Source organism: Heptranchias perlo, chromosome 33 (assembly GCF_035084215.1).
Source record: "Heptranchias perlo isolate sHepPer1 chromosome 33, sHepPer1.hap1, whole genome shotgun sequence".
Classification (NCBI taxonomy): domain Eukaryota; kingdom Metazoa; phylum Chordata; class Chondrichthyes; order Hexanchiformes; family Hexanchidae; genus Heptranchias; species Heptranchias perlo.
Window position 1 is genome coordinate 809,756 of NC_090357.1, and position 19,162 is coordinate 828,917.

At 57.9% G+C, this 19,162-nt stretch overlaps 1 protein-coding gene across 1 annotated transcript; it reads right to left on the bottom strand.

Annotated features, from left to right (window-relative positions):
- Positions 1-413: 413 nt before the first annotated feature.
- On the bottom strand, positions 414-14,403 carry LOC137301369 (apolipoprotein A-IV-like). The gene is made up of 3 exons (XM_067970822.1): positions 14,301-14,403; positions 2,093-2,219; positions 414-1,406 (listed from the first exon to the last, which is right to left on the bottom strand). Exons 1-3 carry the CDS (start codon positions 14,344-14,346, stop codon positions 581-583), a joined length of 999 nt encoding a protein of 332 aa, XP_067826923.1. The 5' UTR covers positions 14,347-14,403; the 3' UTR covers positions 414-580.
- Between the last annotated feature and the right edge of the window lie 4,759 nt (positions 14,404-19,162).

Sequence of the window (19,162 nt, forward strand, 5' to 3'; positions counted from 1 at the left end):
TTTTCCACATTGTCGGGTAGATGCCAGTGTTGTAGCTGTACTGGAACAGCTTGGCTAGAGGCGCAGCTAGTTCTGGAGCACAAGTCTTCAGCACTACAGCCGGGATGTTGTCGGGGCCCATAGCCTTTGCTGTATCCAGTGCACTCAGTGGAGAGGGGAGATGGGAGAGGAGTGGGGAGGGGGGAGAGAGGAGGGGGGAGAGGAGAGGGTGTGTGCGCTAAGTGTAACAGGTTGCATGACTAAGGATTGGTACCAACAGGATCCAATAGCCCCTCTCGACCCTCCAAAATCAGGATCCTGGATCTGTGCAATGAAGACACCACTGGATCTTCACTAAAGAGGACATCACAAACGGTGAAAAAATGAGGAAACATTATCAATTCTAAATTCATTTAAAGATTTCTTGTCCATAATTTGCAGTCCACACTCTAGAATTTTAATTAGTGATGTTAATATCATTCCTTTCTGCAACAAATAAGTACATTGAAAACAGTTATGATCAAAGACACAGTACTCTGAGCTCAGAAGCGACTCTACAATCCGAGACACAGTTATTTCCGAATAACTTTCTATTTTTAAGTTAGTTTTGATGGTTCTGGTGAACGTAGTTCCACAAAGTGGTGAGTTGGAACTGAATTGCCCGCCGAATGCTGTCTGTATACGGGGCAAGTGTCTCTCGCATTTCCTCCGCATTCTGACTGGTCACCTTCTTCTGATAGAACTCTTTGATTCTCTGACTGCTGTTGAGGTACTCGATGTATGGGCTCAGACTTTGGTTCGTGCTTCCCACACTCTCAGTGAACTTTTCTTTCAGTTTAATGATGTAAGGGGCCAGCTTTAGCAACAGAGCTTTCACAGTCTCGTTGACCTTTGCTTGTACCTCCTGAGTGGATGGCACAACCCTGTGGATTATTTCACTAATCTGGACACTTTTAGCGTAGGCAGCCAGGGTATTGCGAAGCTCCTGGACTTTCTCATCAAACCTGGTGCGGAATTCCTCAGCATCGGCTGTCACCTTCTGCCTGAGCTTGTCCACGTTCTCAGTGATCTTCTGCTGGGGTTGTTCAACGTATGTAGCCAGAGCTTCCCTCAGGTTCTCTGCGTTGTCTTCCAGTTTGGCCTGAAGCTCTTCAGTGTAGGGAGTCAACCTCTGGCGGAGCTCTTCAGCGTAAGGTGTCAGCTTCTGATGAAATTCTTCAATGTTCCTGCTGATCTTCTGGTGAACTCCATCAGCAAAAGGAGAAAGCTTCACCCTCAGGTCTTCCAGCTCCCGCCTGATCTGCTGGCGGAGATTCTCAGCATCTACTGTCATCTTTACACGTAGGTCGTCTACGATGGGAGTCAGCCTCTGTTGGAGATCCTCAGCGTATCCATTGATGTTCTGCAGGTTATCCTTTATAAGATAACTGGAAAAGCAAACAAGAAAAGGTGATTTATTACATAGATGGAATAGGAAAAAATCATTTTGTTTGAGAGCTTTTTGGCCAATGGACTCTTGACTAAGAATGGTTCAGGAACAGAACACAGTGGAGGTCAGGGAGACCAGAAATGATGAGGACAGTGGTTTATCAGGAAAATAATTGACGTGGGACCACAAAACCAACCATCCCACTGAGCGAGTTCCTGCCACCCGAGTTGGATTGTGTAACACCAGAGTAATATTGGCCTGTAGTGGCAGGAATGGGTTTATCAAACACCATCGAAAGACGTCCATTTTACACCGATGGACATTTTTTGATGATGTCATTCCCTCCTTTTCTGTAATTTTTGATCCTCTTGTTTGAAGCTGAATAGGCCACTGCCCATTGGCTCGCGGGTCACTCTCAATCAGCTGGCCATTGGTTGACCGTGAGGTGATGGTTCCCTCTGACTCTCTCGCCTCCCACTCAATGCCCCCTCCCCCGATTCAGTTCAAGGACTCCGCAAAGTGTGATTCCATTCTGTCTCTATCCCGGCCCCATGGCAGTGGGAATTAACTGGCCAAGTTTTCAATGACGTTTCTTCCTTCGATGTTTTTACTGGACGGCCATTTCTCGCTGTGTCCCAGGAGGCTGATCTGTACCGATGGCCCCACCTCACTCCCGGTACTCACTTGAGCCGTTGTCCGATTTCCGAGCGCTGGATCTGATCTACACTGTCCTTGGCGTCATTGGTCAATTGGCTGATGTAATCCCAGAATGCATCTCGAACCTGACCTCCATTGAACTCAGCCCGGGAGCCTATAGGGAGGAAGGAAACGAGCGGATCATAAGACCATAAGACCATAAGAGATAGGAGCAGGAGTAGGCCATTCAGCCCTTCGAGCCTGCTCCGCCATCCAATGAGATCATGGCTGATCCGATTTTTACCTCAACTCCACTTTCCCGCCCTTTCCCCATATCCTTTGACTCCCTTGCTGATCAAAAATTTGTCTAACTCAGCCTTGAATGTATTCAATGACTCAGCCTCCACAGCTTTTTGGGGTAAAGAATTCCAAAGATTCACAACCCTCTGGGAGAAGAAATTCCTCCTCATTTCCGTCTTAAACGGGCGACGCCTTATTCTGAGACTATGCCCCTAGTTTTAGATTCCCCCATGAGGGGTAACATCCTCTCAGCATCTACCCTGTCGAGTCTCCTCAGAATCTTGTATGTTTCAATAAGGTCTCCTCTCATTCTTCTAAACTCCAATGAGTGTAGACCCAACCTGTTCAATCTTTCCTCATGAGACAATCCTTCCATACCCGGAATCAACCTGGTGAACCTTTTCTGAACTGCCTCCAATGCAAGTATGTCCTTCCTTAAATAAGGGCACCAGAACTGTACGCAGTACTCCAGGTGTGGTCTCACCAGCACCCTGTACAGTTGTAGCATGACTTCCCTGCTTTTATACTCCATCCCCTAGAAATAAAGGCCAATATTCCTTTTGCCTTCCGGATTACCTGCTGCACCTGTATGTTGACTTTTTTGTTTCATGTACGAGGACACCCAGATCCCTCTGTACCGCAGCATTTTGTAGTATTTCTCCATTCAAATAATAATATTTTGCTTTTTTATTTTTCCTCCCAAAGTGGATGACTTCACATTTTCCCACATTATATTCCATCTGCCAAATTTTTGCCCATTCGCTTAACCTGTCAGTATCCCTTTGCAGACACTTTGTGTCCTCATCACAACTTGCTTTTCCACCTATCTTTGTATCATCAGCAAATTTGGCCACAAGACACTCTGTTCCTTCATCCAAGTCATTGATATATATTGTAAATAGTTGAGGCCCCAGCACTGAGCCCTGCGGCACCCCACTAGTTACAGATTGCCATTTTGAAAATGACCCTTTTATCCTGACTCTTTGTTTTCTGTTAGTTAGCCAATCCTCGATCCATGCCAGTATATTACCCCCAACACCATGAGCTCTTATCTTGTGCAGTAATCTTTTATGTGGCACCTTATCGAATGCCTTTTGGAAATCCAAATATACTGTGTCCATTGGCTCCCCTTTATCCACCCTGCCCGTTACTACCTCAAAGAACTCGAATAAATTTGTCAGACACGATTTCCCCTTCATAAAACCATGTTGACTCTCCTTGATTGTATTTTGAGTCTCCAAATGTCCTGCTACTACTTCCTTAATAATGGATTCTAGCATTTTCCCAATGACAGATGTTAGGCTAACTGGTCTATAGTTACCCGCTTTCTGTCTCACTCCCTTCTTCAATAGGGGTGTTACGTTTGCGATTTTCCAATCCGCTGGGACCTTTCCAGAATCTAGTGAATTCTGGAAGATTACAATCAGTGCATCCACTATCTCTGTAGCCACTTCTTTTAAGACCCTCGGATGCAAGCCATCAGGTCCAGGGGACTTGTCAGCCTTTAGACCCATTAGTTTACCTAGTACTTTTTCTCAGTGATTGTTTGTTTTTAGTTCCTCCCTCCCCTTTGCCCCTTGATTTTCTACTATTATTGGTATATTATTAGTGTCTTCTACTGTGAAGACAGTCACAAAATATCTGTTTCAATGCCTCTGCCATTTCCTTGTTTTCCATTATTATTTCCCCAGTCTCATCCTCTAAGGGACCAATGTTTACTTTAGCTACCCTCTTCCTTTTTATATACTTGTAGAAGCTTTTACTGTCAGTTTTTATATTTCTTGCTAGTTTACTCTCATAATTTATTTTCTCCCTCTTTATTATTCTTTTAGTCATCCTTTGCTGGTTTTTAAAGTTTTCCCAATCTTTGGGCTTACCAGTAATCTTTGCCATGTTGTATGCTTTTTCTTTTAACCTGATACCATCCTTTACTTCCTTAGTTAGCCATGGTTGGTTCACCCTTTTTGTGGAGTCTTTCCTCCTCACAGGGATATATTTTTATTGCGAGTCATAAAATATCTTTTTAACTGTTTGCCACTGCTTATCCACCATCATCCCATCTAATCTGTTTACCCAGTCCACTTTAGCCAATTCCGCCCTCATTCCTTTATAATTGCCCTTATTTAAGTTTAATACAGTAGTTTCAGACCCAAGATCCTCGCTCTCAAACTTGATGTGAAATTCTATCATGTTATGATCACTGCTTCCCAAGGGATCCTTTACTTTGAGATCATTAATTAATCCTGTTTTGTTACCCATACCAGATCCAAAATGGCCTGTTCCCTGGTTGGTTCCCCGACATATTGGTCTAAGAAACAGTCCCTAATACACTCTATGAACTCCTCCTCAGGGCTATTTTTGCCAATTTGATTTGTCCAATCTATGTGAAAGTTAAAATCGCCCATGATTATTGCATTACCTTTTTTACAAGCCCCCCTTATTTCCTGATTTATATTTTGCCCTGCAGTGTAGCTACTGTTAGGGGGCCTATATACTACTCCCACCAGTGATTTCTTTCCCTTGCTATTTCTTACCTCCACCCAAATTGATTCGACATCTTGATCTTCTGAGCCAAGATCATTTCTCACTATTATACCAATTTCATCCTTTATTAACAGAGCTACCCCACCACCTTTACCTCTTTTCCTATCCTTCCAAAATGTTAAATAACCCTGAATATTTAGCTCCCAACCTTGGTCACCTTGCAACCACGTCTCTGTAATGGCCACGAGATCATACCCATTTGTTTCTATTTGTGCCGTCAATTCATCTATCTTATTACGAATGCTGTGTGCATTCAGATAAAGAACCTTTAATTTTGTCTTTTTACCATTCTTTCCTACCCCGGCCCCGGGGAGGGAGTGATGGGGAGGGGTGACGGGGTGGGGTGACGGTGAGGGCGTGACAGGGAGGTGTGGGGGGAAGGGGTGATGGGGAGGAGTGACGGGGAGGGGTGACGGGGAGTGAGTGACGGGGAGGGGGTGATTGGGAGGGGGTGATGGGAAGGGGTGATGGGGAGGGAGGGACGGGGAGGGGGTGACGGGCAGGGGTGACAGGGAGGGAGTGACGGGGATGGGGTGACAGCGGGGGAGTGACGGGAGGGAGTGACGGGGAGGGGGTGACGGGGAGGGGGTGATGGGAGGGAGTGACGGGGAGGGAGTGACGGGGTTGTGGAGGGGTGTGGGAGGGGGTGATAGGGAGGAGTGACTGGGAGGGGGTGATGGGGGAGGTGTGGGGGAGGGGTGACGGGGTGGGAGTGACGAGGAGGGGGTGACGGGGAGGGGTGACGGGGAGGTGGTGACAGGGAGGGAGTGACGGGGAGGGGGGTGACGGGGAGGGGACGATGGGGAAGGGTGTTGGGGAGGTGTGAGAGGGGTGATGGGGCGGAGGTGACGGGGAGGGGGTGACGGGGAGGGGGTGACGGGGAGGGGGGTGATGGGGAGGGGGGTGACGGGGAGGGGGTGATGGGGAGGGGGGTGACGGGGAGTGGGTGACTGGGAGGGGACGATGGGGAGGGGTGACGGGGAGGGAGTGACGGGGAGGGGGTGACGGGGAGGGAGTGACGGGGAGGGGGTGACGGGGGAGGGGGTGATGGGGGAGGGGGTGACGGGGAGGGGGTGATGGGGAGGGGGGTGACGGGGAGTGGGTGACTGGGGAGGGGGGACGATGGGGAGGGGTGACGGGGGAGGGAGTGACGGGGAGAGGGTGATGGGGAGGGGGTGACGGGGAGGGGTGACAGGGAGGGAGTGACGGGGAGGGGGGGGACGGGGGAGGGGACGATGGGGAGGGGTGTTGGGGAGGTGTGAGAGGTGTGATGGGGCGGAGGTGACGGGGAGGGGGGTGACGGGGAGGGAGTGACGGGGAGGGGTGACGGGGAGGGAAGGTGACGGGGAGGGAGTGACGGGGAGGTGTGGGGGAAGGAGTGACGGGGAGGGAGTGACGGGGAGGGGGTGACGGGGAGGGGGTGATGGGGAGGGGGGTGACGGGGAGTGGGTGACTGGGAGGGGACGATGGGGAGGAGTGACGGGGAGCGAGTGACGGGGAGGGGGGTGATGGGGAGGGGGTGACGGGGGAGGGGGTGACAGGGAGGGGAGTGACGGGGAGGGGGGGTGACGGGGAGAGGACGATGGGGGAGGGGTGTTGGGGAGGTGTGAGAGGGGTGATGGGGCGGAGGTGACGGGGAGGGGGGTGACGGGGAGGGAGTGACGGGGAGGGAGTGACGGGGAGGTGTGGGGGAAGGAGTGACGGGGAGGGAGTGACGGGGAGGGGGTGACGGGGAGGGAGTGACGGGGAGGGGTGACGGGGAGGGAGTGACGGGGAGGGGTGTGGGAGGGGGGTGATAGGGAGGAGTGACTGGGAGGGGGTGATGGGGAGGTGTGGGGGAGGGGGTGACGGGGTGGGAGTGACGAGGAGGGGGTGATGGGGAGGGGGGTGACGGGGGAGGGGGTGACGGGGAGGGAGTGACGGGGAGGGGTGACGGGGAGGGAGTGACGGGGAGGGAGGTGACGGGGAGGTGTGGGGGGAAGGAGTGACGGGGAGGGAGTGACGGGGAGGGGGTGACGGGGAGGGGGTGATGGGGGAGGGGGTGACGGGGAGGGGTGACAGGGAGGGAGTGACGGGGAGGGGGGTGACGGGGAGAGGACGATGGGGAGGGGTGACGGGGAGGGTGACAGGGAGGGAGTGACGGGGAGGGGGTGACGGGGAGAGGACGATGGGGAGGGGTGTTGGGGAGGTGTGAGAGGGGTGATGGGGCGGAGGTGACGGGGAGGGGGTGACGGGGAGGGAGTGACGGGGAGGGAGTGACGGGGAGGGGTGACGGGGAGGGAGTGACGGGGAGGGAGTGACGGGGAGGTGTGGGGGAAGGAGTGACGGGGAGGGAGTGACGGGAAGGGTTGACGGGGAGGGAGTGACGGGGAGGGGTGACGGGGAGGGAGTGACGGGGAGGGAGTGACGGGGAGGTGTGGGGGAAGGAGTGACGGGGAGGGAGTGACCGGGAGGGGGTGACGGGGAGGGGGTGATGGGGAGGGGGTGACGGGGAGGGGGGGACGGGGAGGGGACGATGGGGAGGGGTGTTGGGGAGGTGTGAGAGGGGTGATGGGGCGGAGGTGACGGGGAGGGGGGTGACGGGGAGGGAGTGACGGGGAGGGAGTGACGGGGAGGTGTGGGGGAAGGAGTGACGGAGAGGGAGTGACGGGGTGGGGGTGACGGGGAGGGAGTGACGGGGAGGGGTGACGGGGAGGGAGTGACGGGGAGGGAGTGACGGGGAGGGGTGACGGGGAGGGAGTGACGGGGTGGGAGTGACGGGGAGGTGTGGGGGAAGGAGTGACGGGGAGGGAGTGACGGGGAGGGGGTGACGGGGAGGGGGTGATGGGGAGGGGGGTGACGGGGAGTGGGTGACTGGGAGGGGACGATGGGGAGGGGTGACGGGGAGGGAGTGACGGGGAGGGGGTGATGGGGAGGGGGGTGACGGGGAGGGGTGACAGGGAGGGTGTGACGGGGAGGGGGTGACGGGGAGAGGACGATGGGGAGGGGTGTTGGGGAGGTGTGAGAGTGGTGATGGGGCGGAGGTGACGGGGAGGGGGGTGACGGGGAGGGAGTGATGGGGAGGGAGTGACGGGGAGGTGTGGGGGAAGGAGTGACGGGGAGGGAGTGACGGGGAGGGGGGTGACGGGGAGGGAGTGACGGGGAGGGGTGACGGGGAGGGAGTGACGGGGAGGGAGTGACGGGGAGGTGTGGGGGAAGGAGTGACGGGGAGGGAGTGACGGGGAGGGGGTGACGGGGAGGGGGTGATGGGGAGGGGGTGACGGGGAGTGGGTGACTGGGAGGGGACGATGGGGAGGGGTGACGGGGAGGGAGTGACGGGGAGGGGGTGATGGGGAGGGGGTGACGGGGAGGGGGTAACGGGGAGGGGGTGACGGGGCGGGAGTGACGGGGAGGGGGTGACGGGGAGGGGGTGACGGGGGGGGGAGTGACGGGGACCGGTGATGGGGAGGGGGTGACGGGGAGGGGTGACAGGGGGGGGAGTGAGTGGGAGGAAGTGGCGGGGAGGGGGTGTCGGGGAGGGGGTGACGGGGAGGGGGTGACGGGGCGGGAGTGACGGGGAGGGGGGTGACGGGGAGGGGGTGACGGGGGGGGGGAGTGACAGGGGCGGAGGTGTCGGGGAGTGGGTGACTGGGAGGGAGTGACGGGGAGGGGTGTGACGGAGAGGGGTGACAGGGAGGGAGTGACGGGGAGGGAGTGACGGGGAGGGGGTGATGGGGAGGGGGTGATGGGAAGGGGTGATGGTGAGGGGTGGGGGAGGTGTCGGGGAGTGGGTGATGGGGAGGGGTGACAGGGAGGGAGTGACGGGGAGGGGTTGATGGGGAGGGGGTGACGGGGATGGGTGATGGGGAGGGGGTGACGGGGAGGGGGTGATGGGGAGGGGGTGACGGGGAGGGGTTGACAGGGGGGAGTGACGGGGAGGGGGTGACTGGGAGGGGACGACGGGGAGGGGTGACGGGGAGGGAGTGACGGGGAGGGGGTGATGGGGAGGGAGTGATGGGGAGGGAGTGACGGGGAGGGGGTGATGGGGAGGGGGTGACGGGGAGGGGGGGACGGGGAGGGGACGATGGGGAGGGGTGTTGGGGAGGTGTGAGAGGGGTGATGGGGCGGAGGTGACGGGGAGGGGGTGACGGGGAGGGAGTGATGGGGAGGGAGTGACGGGGAGGTGTGGGGGAAGGAGTGACGGGGAGGGAGTGACGGGGAGGGGGTGACGGGGAGGGAGTGACGGGGAGGGGTGACGGGGAGGGAGTGACGGGGAGGGAGTGACGGGGAGGTGTGGGGGAAGGAGTGACGGGGAGGGAGTGACGGGGAGGGGGTGACGGGGAGGGGGTGATGGGGAGGGGGTGACGGGGAGTGGGTGACTGGGAGGGGACGATGGGGAGGGGTGACGGGGAGGGAGTGACGGGGAGGGGGTGATGGGGAGGGGGTGACGGGGAGGGGTGACAGGGAGGGTGTGACGGGGAGGGGGTGACGGGGAGAGGACGATGGGGAGGGGTGTTGGGGAGGTGTGAGAGGGGTGATGGGGCGGAGGTGACGGGGAGGGGGTGACGGGGAGGGAGTGACGGGGAGGGAGTGACGGGGAGGTGTGGGGGAAGGAGTGACGGGGAGGGAGTGACGGGGACGGGGTGACGGGGAGGGAGTGACGGGGAGGGGTGACGGGGAGGGAGTGACGGGGAGGGAGTGACGGGGAGGTGTGGGGGAAGGAGTGACGGGGAGGGAGTGACGGGGAGGGGGTGACGGGGAGGGGGTGATGGGGAGGGGGTGACGGGGAGTGGGTGACTGGGAGGGGACGATGGGGAGGGGTGACGGGCAGGGAGTGACGGGGAGGGGGTGATGGGGAGGGGGGTGACGGGGAGGGGGTAACGGGGAGGGGGTGACGGGGCGGGAGTGACGGGGAGGGGGTGACGGGGAGGGGGTGACGGGGGGGGGAGTGACGGGGACCGGTGATGGGGAGGGGGTGACGGGGAGGGGTGACAGGGGGGGAGTGACGGGGAGGAAGTGGCGGGGAGGGGGTGTCGGGGAGGGGGTGACGGGGAGGGGGTGACGGGGCGGGAGTGACGGGGAGGCGGTGACGGGGAGGGGGTGACGGGGGGGGGAGTGACAGGGGCGGAGGTGTCGGGGAGTGGGTGACTGGGAGGGGATGATGGGGAGGGTGTGACGGGGAGGGAGTGACGGGGAGGGAGTGACGGGGAGGGGGTGATGGGGAGGGGGTGATGGGAAGGGGTGATGGTGAGGAGTGGGGGAGGTGTCGGGGAGTGGGTGATGGGGAGGGGTGACAGGGAGGGGGTGATGGGGAGGGGGTGACGGGGAGGGGTTGACAGGGGGGAGTGACGGGGAGGGGGTGACTGGGAGGGGACGACGGGGAGGGGTGACGGGGAGGGAGTGACGGGGTGGGGGTGATGGGGAGGGAGTGATGGGGAGGGAGTGACGGGGAGGGGGTGATGGGGAGGGGGGTGACGGGGAGGGGTGACAGGGAGGGAGTGACGGGGAGGGGGTGACGGGGAGAGGACGATGGGGAGGGGTGTTGGGGAGGTGTGAGAGGGGTGATGGGGCGGAGGTGACGGGGAGGGGGTGACGGGGAGGGAGTGACGGGGAGGGAGTGACGGGGAGGTGTGGGGGAAGGAGTGACGGAGAGGGAGTGACGGGGAGGGGGTGACGGGGAGGGAGTGACGGGGAGGGGTGACGGGGAGGGAGTGACGGGGAGGGAGTGACGGGGAGGTGTGGGGGAAGGAGTGACGGGGAGGGAGTGACCGGGAGGGGGTGACGGGGAGGGGGTGATGGGGAGGGGGTGACGGGGAGGGGGGGACGGGGAGGGGACGATGGGGAGGGGGTGACGGGGAGGGAGTGACGGGGAGGGGTGACGGGGAGGGGGTGATGGGGAGAGGACGATGGGGAGGGGTGTTGGGGAGGTGTGAGAGGGGTGATGGGGCGGAGGTGACGGGGAGGGGGTAACGGGGAGGGAGTGACGGGGAGGGAGTGACGGGGAGGGGGTGACAGGGAGGGGGTGACGGGGAGGGAGTGACGGGGAGGGGTGACGGGGAGGGAGTGACGGGGAGGGAGTGACGGGGAGGTGTGGGGGAAGGAGTGACGGGGAGGGAGTGACGGGGAGGGGGTGACGGGGTGGGGGTGATGGGGAGGGGGTGACGGGGAGTGGGTGACTGGGAGGGGACGATGGGGAGGGGTGACGGGGAGGGAGTGACGGGGAGGGGTTGATGGGGAGGGGGTGACGGGGAGGGGTGACAGGGAGGTTGTGACGGGGAGAGGACGATGGGGAGGGGTGTTGGGGAGGTGTGAGAGGGGTGATGGGGCGGAGGTGACGGGGAGGGGGTGACGGGGAGGGAGTGACGGGGAGGGAGTGACGGGGAGGTGTGGGGGAAGGAGTGACGGGGAGGGAGTGACGGGGAGGGTGGTGACGGGGAGGGAGTGACGGGGAGGGGTGACGGGGAGGGAGTGACGGGGAGGGAGTGACGGGGAGGTGTGGGGGAAGGAGTGACGGGGAGGGAGTGACGGGGAGGGGGTGACGGGGAGGGGGTGATGGGGAGGGGGTGACGGGGAGTGGGTGACTGGGAGGGGACGATGGGGAGGGGTGACGGGGAGGGAGTGACGGGGAGGGGGTGATGGGGAAGGGGTGACGGGGAGGGGGTAATGGGGAGGGGGTGACGGGGCGGGAGTGACGGGGAGGGGGTGACGTGGAGGTGGTGACGGGGGGGGAGTGACGGGGACCGGTGATGGGGAGGGGGTGACGGGGAGGGGTGACAGGGGGGGAGTGACGGGGAGGAAGTGGCGGGGAGGGGGTGTCGGGGAGGGGGTGACGGGGAGGGGGTGACGGGGCGGGAGTGACAGGGAGGGGGTGATGGGGAGGGGGTGACGGGGCGGGGAGTGACAGGGGCGGAGGTGTCGGGGAGTGGGTGACTGGGAGGGGACGATGGGGAGGGAGTGACGGGGAGGGGGTGATGGGGAGGGGGTGATGGGAAGGGGTGATGGTGAGGGGTGGGGGAGGTGTCGGGGAGTGGGTGATGGGGAGGGGTGACAGGGAGGGAGTGACGGGGAGGGGTTGATGGGGAGGGGGTGACGGGGATGGGTGATGGGGAGGGGGTGACGGGGAGGGGGTGATGGGGAGGGGGGTGACGGGGAAGGGTTGACAGGGGGGAGTGACGGGGAGGGGGTGACTGGGAGGGGACGATGGGGAGGGAGTGACGGGGAGGGGGTGATGGGGAGGGGGTGATGGGAAGGGGTGATGGTGAGGGGTGGGGGAGGTGTCGGGGAGTGGGTGATGGGGAGGGGTGACAGGGAGGGAGTGACGGGGAGGGGTTGATGGGGAGGGGGTGACGGGGATGGGTGATGGGGAGGGGGTGACGGGGAGGGGGTGATGGGGAGGGGGTGACGGGGAAGGGTTGACAGGGGGGAGTGACGGGGAGGGGGTGACTGGGAGGGGACGACGGGGAGGGGTGACGGGGAGGGAGTGACGGGGAGGGGGTGATGGGGAGGGAGTGATGGGGAGGGAGTGACGGGGAGGGGGGTGACGACGGGGGTGACGGGGAGGGGGTGACTGGGAGGGGACGATGGGGAGGGGTGACGGGGAGGGAGTGACGGGGAGGGGGTGATGGGGAGGGAGTGACGGGGAGGGAGTGACGGGGAGGTGGTGACGGGGAGGGGTGACAGGGGCGGAGGTGTCGGGGAGTGGGTGACTGGGAGGGGACGATGGGGAGGGAGTGACGGGGAGGGGGTAATGGGGAGGGGTGATGGGGAGGGGTGGGGGAGGGGTGGGAGGGGTGAAGGGGCGGAGGTGTCGGAGAGTGGGTGACTGGGAGGGGACGATGGGGAGGGGTGACAGGGAGGGAGTGACGGGGAGGGTGTGACGGAGAGGGGTGACAGGGAGGGAGTGACGGGGAGGGAGTGACGGGGAGGGGGTGATGGGGAGGGGGTGATGGGAAGGGGTGATGGTGAGGGGTGGGGGAGGTGTCGGGGAGTGGGTGATGGGGAGGGGTGACAGGGAGGGAGTGACGGGGAGGGGTTGATGGGGAGGGGGTGACGGGGATGGGTGATGGGGAGGGGGTGACGGGGAGGGGGTGATGGGGAGGGGTTGACGGGGAGGGGTTGACAGGGGGGAGTGACGGGGAGGGGGTGACTGGGAGGGGACGACGGGGAGGGGTGACAGGGAGGGAGTGACGGGGAGGAGGTGATGGGGAGGGAGTGATGGGGAGGGAGTGACGGGGAGGGGGTGATGGGGAGGGAGTGATGGGGAGGGAGTGACGGGGAGGGGGTGACGACGGGGTTGACGGGGAGGGGGTGACTGGGAGGGGACGATGGGGAGGGGTGACGGGGAGGGAGTGACGGGGAGGGGGTGATGGGGAGGGAGTGACGGGGAGGGAGTGACGGGGAGGTGGTGACGGGGAGGGGTGACAGGGGCGGAGGTGTCGGGGAGTGGGTGACTGGGAGGGGACGATGGGGAGGGAGTGACGGGGAGGGGTGGGGGAGGGGTGGGAGGGGTGAAGGGGCGGAGGTGTCGGAGAGTGGGTGACTGGGAGGGGACGATGGGGAGGGAGTGATGGGGAGGAGTGACGGGCAGGGCGTGACGGGAGGGGGTGACGGGGAGGGGTGACAGGGGGGCAGTGACGGGGAGGAAGTGACGGGGAGGGGGTGACGGGGAGGGGGTGACGGGGCGGGAGTGACGGGGAGAGGGTGACGGGGAGGGGGTGACCGGGCGGTAGTGACGGGGAGAGGGTGACGGGGCGGGAGTGACGGGGAGAGGGTGACGGGGAGGGTTGACGGGGAGGGAGTGACGGGGAGGGAGTGACGGGGAGGGGGTGACGGGGACAGGTGATGGGGAGGGGGTGACGGGGAGGGGGTGATGGGGAGGGGGTGACAGGGAGAGGGTGACAGGGGGGGAGTGACGGGGAGGGGATGACGGGGAGGGGTGACAGGGAGGGAGTGATGGGGAGGGGGTGACGACGGGGGTGACGGGGAGGGGGTGACGGGGACGGGTGATGGGGAGGGGTGATGGGGAGGTGGTGACGGGGAGGGGGTGATGGGGAGGGGTGGGGGAGGTGTGGGAGGGGTGATGGGGCGGAGGTGTCGGAGAGTGGGTGACTGGGAGGGGACGATGGGGAGGGAGTGACGGGCAGGGAGTGACGGGAGGGGGTGACAGGGAGGGGTGACAGGGGGGCAGTGACGGGGAGGAAGTGACGGGGAGGGGGTGACGGGGAGGGGGTGACGGGGAGGGGGTGACGGGGCGGGAGTGACGGGGAGGGGCTGACGGGGAGGGAGTGACGGGGAGGGAGTGACGGGGAGGGGCTGACGGGGATGACTTTTGATCTGGTTCCTTGTGGTTTCGAGACAAGAGCAAAAATTCATCCTTACAACAGGCTTCACAACAAATAATCGGAGGGCTGAGAGGAAAGTGTAAGAGACAAACCTGAGGTGAGGAGGATGAGAACCACAACTGTTGTCTTGAGAAACATGGTGGATGTTTCAAACTACGACCAATCTCTGGAATGAAATGAAAATCAGTGTCCGGCTCATATTTAACTGCCAAAACTGTAATCATTTATAATTGTGTCTCTTGGAGTCCCGGAGGGTTGTTAATCATTCTCCTCTTTATGATTTTGACCCTGTTAATGAGAATTCTTTGACTCTACAATGTTACTCAATCATCGTTCAAACCAATGAAAATATCAGTAAGATAATCACTTGAGGGAAAGAGTTAATCCAGTTTTGGAGTTCTCCAATCTGTGTGGAGGACTCAGGAGTGAGACTCTGTTTCTTGCTGTATCATACACACTAGATCTGTAAGTTCCTGATCCAAACAGAAATCCAATGGACCAAACCCTTTCCCATTCCCATTGTACAGAATCCCAATGGACCAAACCGTTTCCCATTCCCATTGTACAGAATCCCAATGGACCAAACCCTTTCCCATTCCCATTGTACAGAATCCCAATGGACCAAACCCTTTCCCATTCCCAGTCTATGGAATACATTTGAAAGATTCTCCAGTTACCAACTCTGCACGACATTACTGCTCAAAGCAACACTGCCCCTCAACTCTATGACCTCTTTTTTTCAATTGACACTAACAAGAGGCCGTTCCTTTGAAGGGGATACTCTTCTGTCCCCCTGCTCCATCCCCGTCAATCTGTTAAAGGGGCAGTGTCTTCCTGAAAACCAAACCTTTCCCCATCAGTTTTCAAGCATGTGCAGTGATAACATAAGAGATCTCATTGGACCATGTGACAAGAATGCTGAGCTCCTGGTTCCTGAACATCACACAAGAAAAAACAGAGAGAAACTGTTCCCATTGGTCAGAGGGTCGGTAACCAGATGACAAAGATTTAAGGTAATTGGCAAAAGAACCAGGGGGGAGATGAGGAGAATGTTTTTACGCAGCGAGTTGTGATGATCTGGAATGCGCTGCCTGAAAGGGCGGTGGAAGCAGATTCAATAATAACTTTCAAAAGGGAATTAGATAAATACTTGAAAAGGAAAAGCTTGCAGGGCTCTGGGGAAAGAGCAGGGGGAGTGGGATTAATTGGAAAGCTCTTCCAAAGAGCCGGCACGAAGGGCCAAATGGCCTCCTTCTGTGTTGTATGATTCTATGATTCCACCTCCTCATAAGGTAAGGTCCAGCTGCATATATTCCAACTGTTGCATCTTAAGCACAGTTGGGGGAGAGGGGGCTTGAGAGCCTAGAACCAGGGGGCATCGTCTCAGGATAAGGACACGGACCACTTTAAAGTAAAAATACTCAATTGGAGGAGGGCCAATTTCATTGGGATGAGAACAGATCTGGCCCGAGTGAATTGGAATCAAAGATTGGCGGGAAAAACTGTAATTGAACAGTGGGCAGCCTTTAAGGAGGAGATGGTTCGAGTACAGTCTAGGGACATTCCCACAGGGAGAAAGGGCAACTAAAGCCAGAGCTCCCTGGGTGACAAAAGAGATAGAGAGTAAAATGAAGCAGAAAAAAGGGGCATATGACAGATGTCAGGTTGATAACACAAGTGAGAACCAGGCTGAATATAGAAAGTTCAGAGGGGAAGTGAAAAAGGAAATAAGAGAGACACAGAGAGAGTTAAAGGCAAATCGTGTTTAACCAACTTGATAGAGTTTTTTGATGAGGTAATAGAGAGGGTCGATGAGGGCAATGCAGTTGATGTGGTGTATATGGACTTTCAAAAGGCGTTTGATAAAGTGCCGCATGGTAGGCTTATCATCAAGATTGAAGCCCATGGAATAAAGGGGGCAGTAGCAACATGGATACAGAATTGGCTAAGTGACAGGAAACAGAGAGTAGTGGTGAACGGTTGTTTTTCGGACTGGAGGGAGGTGTACAGTGGTGTTCCCCAGGGGTCGGTGCTGGGACCACTGCTTTTCTTGATATATATTAATGACTTGGACTTGGGTGTACAGGACACAATTTCGAAATTTGCAGATGACACAAAACTTGGAAGGGTGGTGAACAGTGAGGAGGATAGTGATGGACTTCAAGAGGATATAGACAGGCTGGTGGAATGGGCGGACACGTGGCAGATGAAATTTAACGCAGAAAAATGCGAGGTGATACATTTCGGTAGGAAGAACAAGGAGAGGCAAAATAAACTAGAGGGTGCAATTCTAAAAGGGGTACAGGAACAGTGAGATCTGGGGGTATATGTACACAAATCGTTGAAGGTGGCAGGGCAGGTTGAGAAAGTGGTTAAAAAATCATACAGGATCCCTAGGTAGATGGGAAAGTAGGGTTGAGGTCACAATCAGATCAGTCATGATCTTATCAAATGGCAGAGCAGGCTCGAGGGGCCGAATGGCCTACTCCTGCTCTTAATTCGTATGTTCGTATGGATTTTATAAATAGAAGCATAGAGTACAAAAGTATGGAAGTCATGATGAACCTTTATAAAACACTGGTTCGACCACAACTGGAGTATTGTGTCCAGTTCTGTGCACCGCACTTTAGGAAAGATGTGAAGGCCTTAGAGAGGGTGCAGAAGAGATTTACTAGAATAATTCCAGGGATGAGGGACTTTAGTTATGTGGATAGACTGGAGAAGCTGGGGTTGTTCTCCTTGGAACAGAGAAGGTTGAGAGGAGATTTGATAGAGGTATTCAAAATCATGAAGGGTCTAGACAGAGTAGATAGAGAGAAACTGTTCCCATTGGCAGAAGGGTCAAGAACTAGAAGACATAGATTTAAGGTGATTGGCAAAAGAACCAAAGGTGACATGAGGAAAAACTTTTTTACACAGCGAGTGGTTATGATCTGGAATGCACTGCCCGAGGGGGTGGTGGAGGCAGATTCAATCATGACCTTCAAAAGGGAACTGGATAAATACTTGAAGGGAAAAGATTTGCAGGGCTACGGGGATAGGGCGGGGGAGGAGGACTAGCTGGATTGCTTTTGCATAGAGCCGGCATGGACTCGAGGGGCCGAATGGCCTCCTTTCTATGATTCTACAATTCTATGAGGGGTCGGCCATTTAAGACTGAGACGAGGAGAAATTTCTTCACTCAGAGGGTTGTGAATCTATGGAATTCTCTATCCCAGCGGGCTGTGGATGCTCAGTCGTTGAGTATATTCAAGGCTGAGATCGATAGATTTTTGGACTCTCGGGGAATCAGGGGTTATGGGGATCAGTCGGGAAAGTGGATTTGAGGTCAAAGATCAGCCATGATCTGATTGAATGGTGGAGCAGGCTCGAGGGGCCATACGGCCTACTCCTGCTCCTATTTCTTATGTTCTTATGAGAGACAGTTGGGGGAGAGAGAGAGGGGGGAAAGGCAGTTGGGGGATAGATGATTGGAACGAGTGAACAATTGGGGGAGAGACAGTTAGGGGAGAGACAGTTGGTTCGAGTGGACAATTGGGGGAGAGACAGTTGGGGGAGAGACAGTTGGGGGAGAGACAGTTGGGGGAGAGACAGTTGGGGGAGAGACAGTTGGGGGAGAGACAGTTGGGGGAGAGACAGTTGGGGGAGAGACAGTTCGGGGAGAGACAGTTGGGGGAGAGGTGGTTGGGGAGAGACAGTTGGGGGAGAGACAGTTCGGGGAGAGGTGGTTGGGGAGAGATAGTTGGGGAGAGACAGTTGGGGGAGAGACAGTTCGGGGAGAGACAGTTGGGGGAGAGACAGTTGGGGGAGAGACAGTTCGGGGAGAGACAGTTGGGGGAGAGACAGTTGGGTCGAGTGGACAATTGGGGGAGAGACAGATGGGGGAGAGACTGTTGGGGAGAGACAGTTGGGGGAGAGACAGATGGGGAGAGACAGTTCGGGGAGATGTGGTTGGGGGAAAGGCAGTTGGGGGAGTGAGAGACAGTTGAGAGACAGCATTTAAAATCAATATTCAGAAGTTGTGAATTTGCTGCCTACGCTCAATAGGATTGGGTTTTTGTCACCTTGTTATTTCTCCAGTTGGATTACAACCTGCCAAACAAACACTGACTTTTTTTGTTGTATTTGGAGGTGTCTGTTTCTCGGAGATTATTCTGTATCACACACTGCTCCTGGAATTGATTGAGAGCCTCCCTCCCTCTCTCTAAGGCAGAGGTTGTACTGGGCTTGATGTTTGAGACAGAGACATTGGCTGTGAGCTGCCCTGAAGAGGAATTTCACTCTGGGCACCGGGTGGGAGCTCTGTCCATGTGTGCTCTGATCCAGGGCTGTGAGTTTCGAATGATTTGAATGAATGACTCACCTCCTGACCCCTCAAAAACTCTCCACCACCTACAAGGCTGAAGTTGGGAATGTGATGGAATATTCACCACTCACTGGGATGGTGTTGCTGCAACAACACAACACCATCCAGGACAAAGCAGTTCACTCGATCGACACCCTCATCAATGGACTGAATATCCACTCTCTTCACCATTGGTACATTGTGGTCGCAGTACGTGCAATCCACAGGATGCAGTGCAGGAACTCACCAAGTTTGCTTACACGTCAAATCCCAGCCACACAATCTCGGCCATTGAGAAGGACAAGAGCAGCGACACTATGAAAACACCATCACATGTATGTTCTCCTCTCCTTAACCCTTGAAGTCCGGGTATCATTCTAGTAAACCTACGCTGCACTCCCTCCAAGGCCAATATGTCCTTCCGAAGGTGCGGTGCCCAGAACTGCTCACAGTACTCCAGGTGCGGTCAAACCAGGGTTTTGCACAGCTGCAGCATAACTTCTGCCCCCTTGGTTACGGGGAGCGGGCAGGAAATTGGACATTAATTTAGATTGAGGTTAGGATCAGATCAGCCATGATCTTATTGAATAGCGGAGCAGGCTCGAGGGG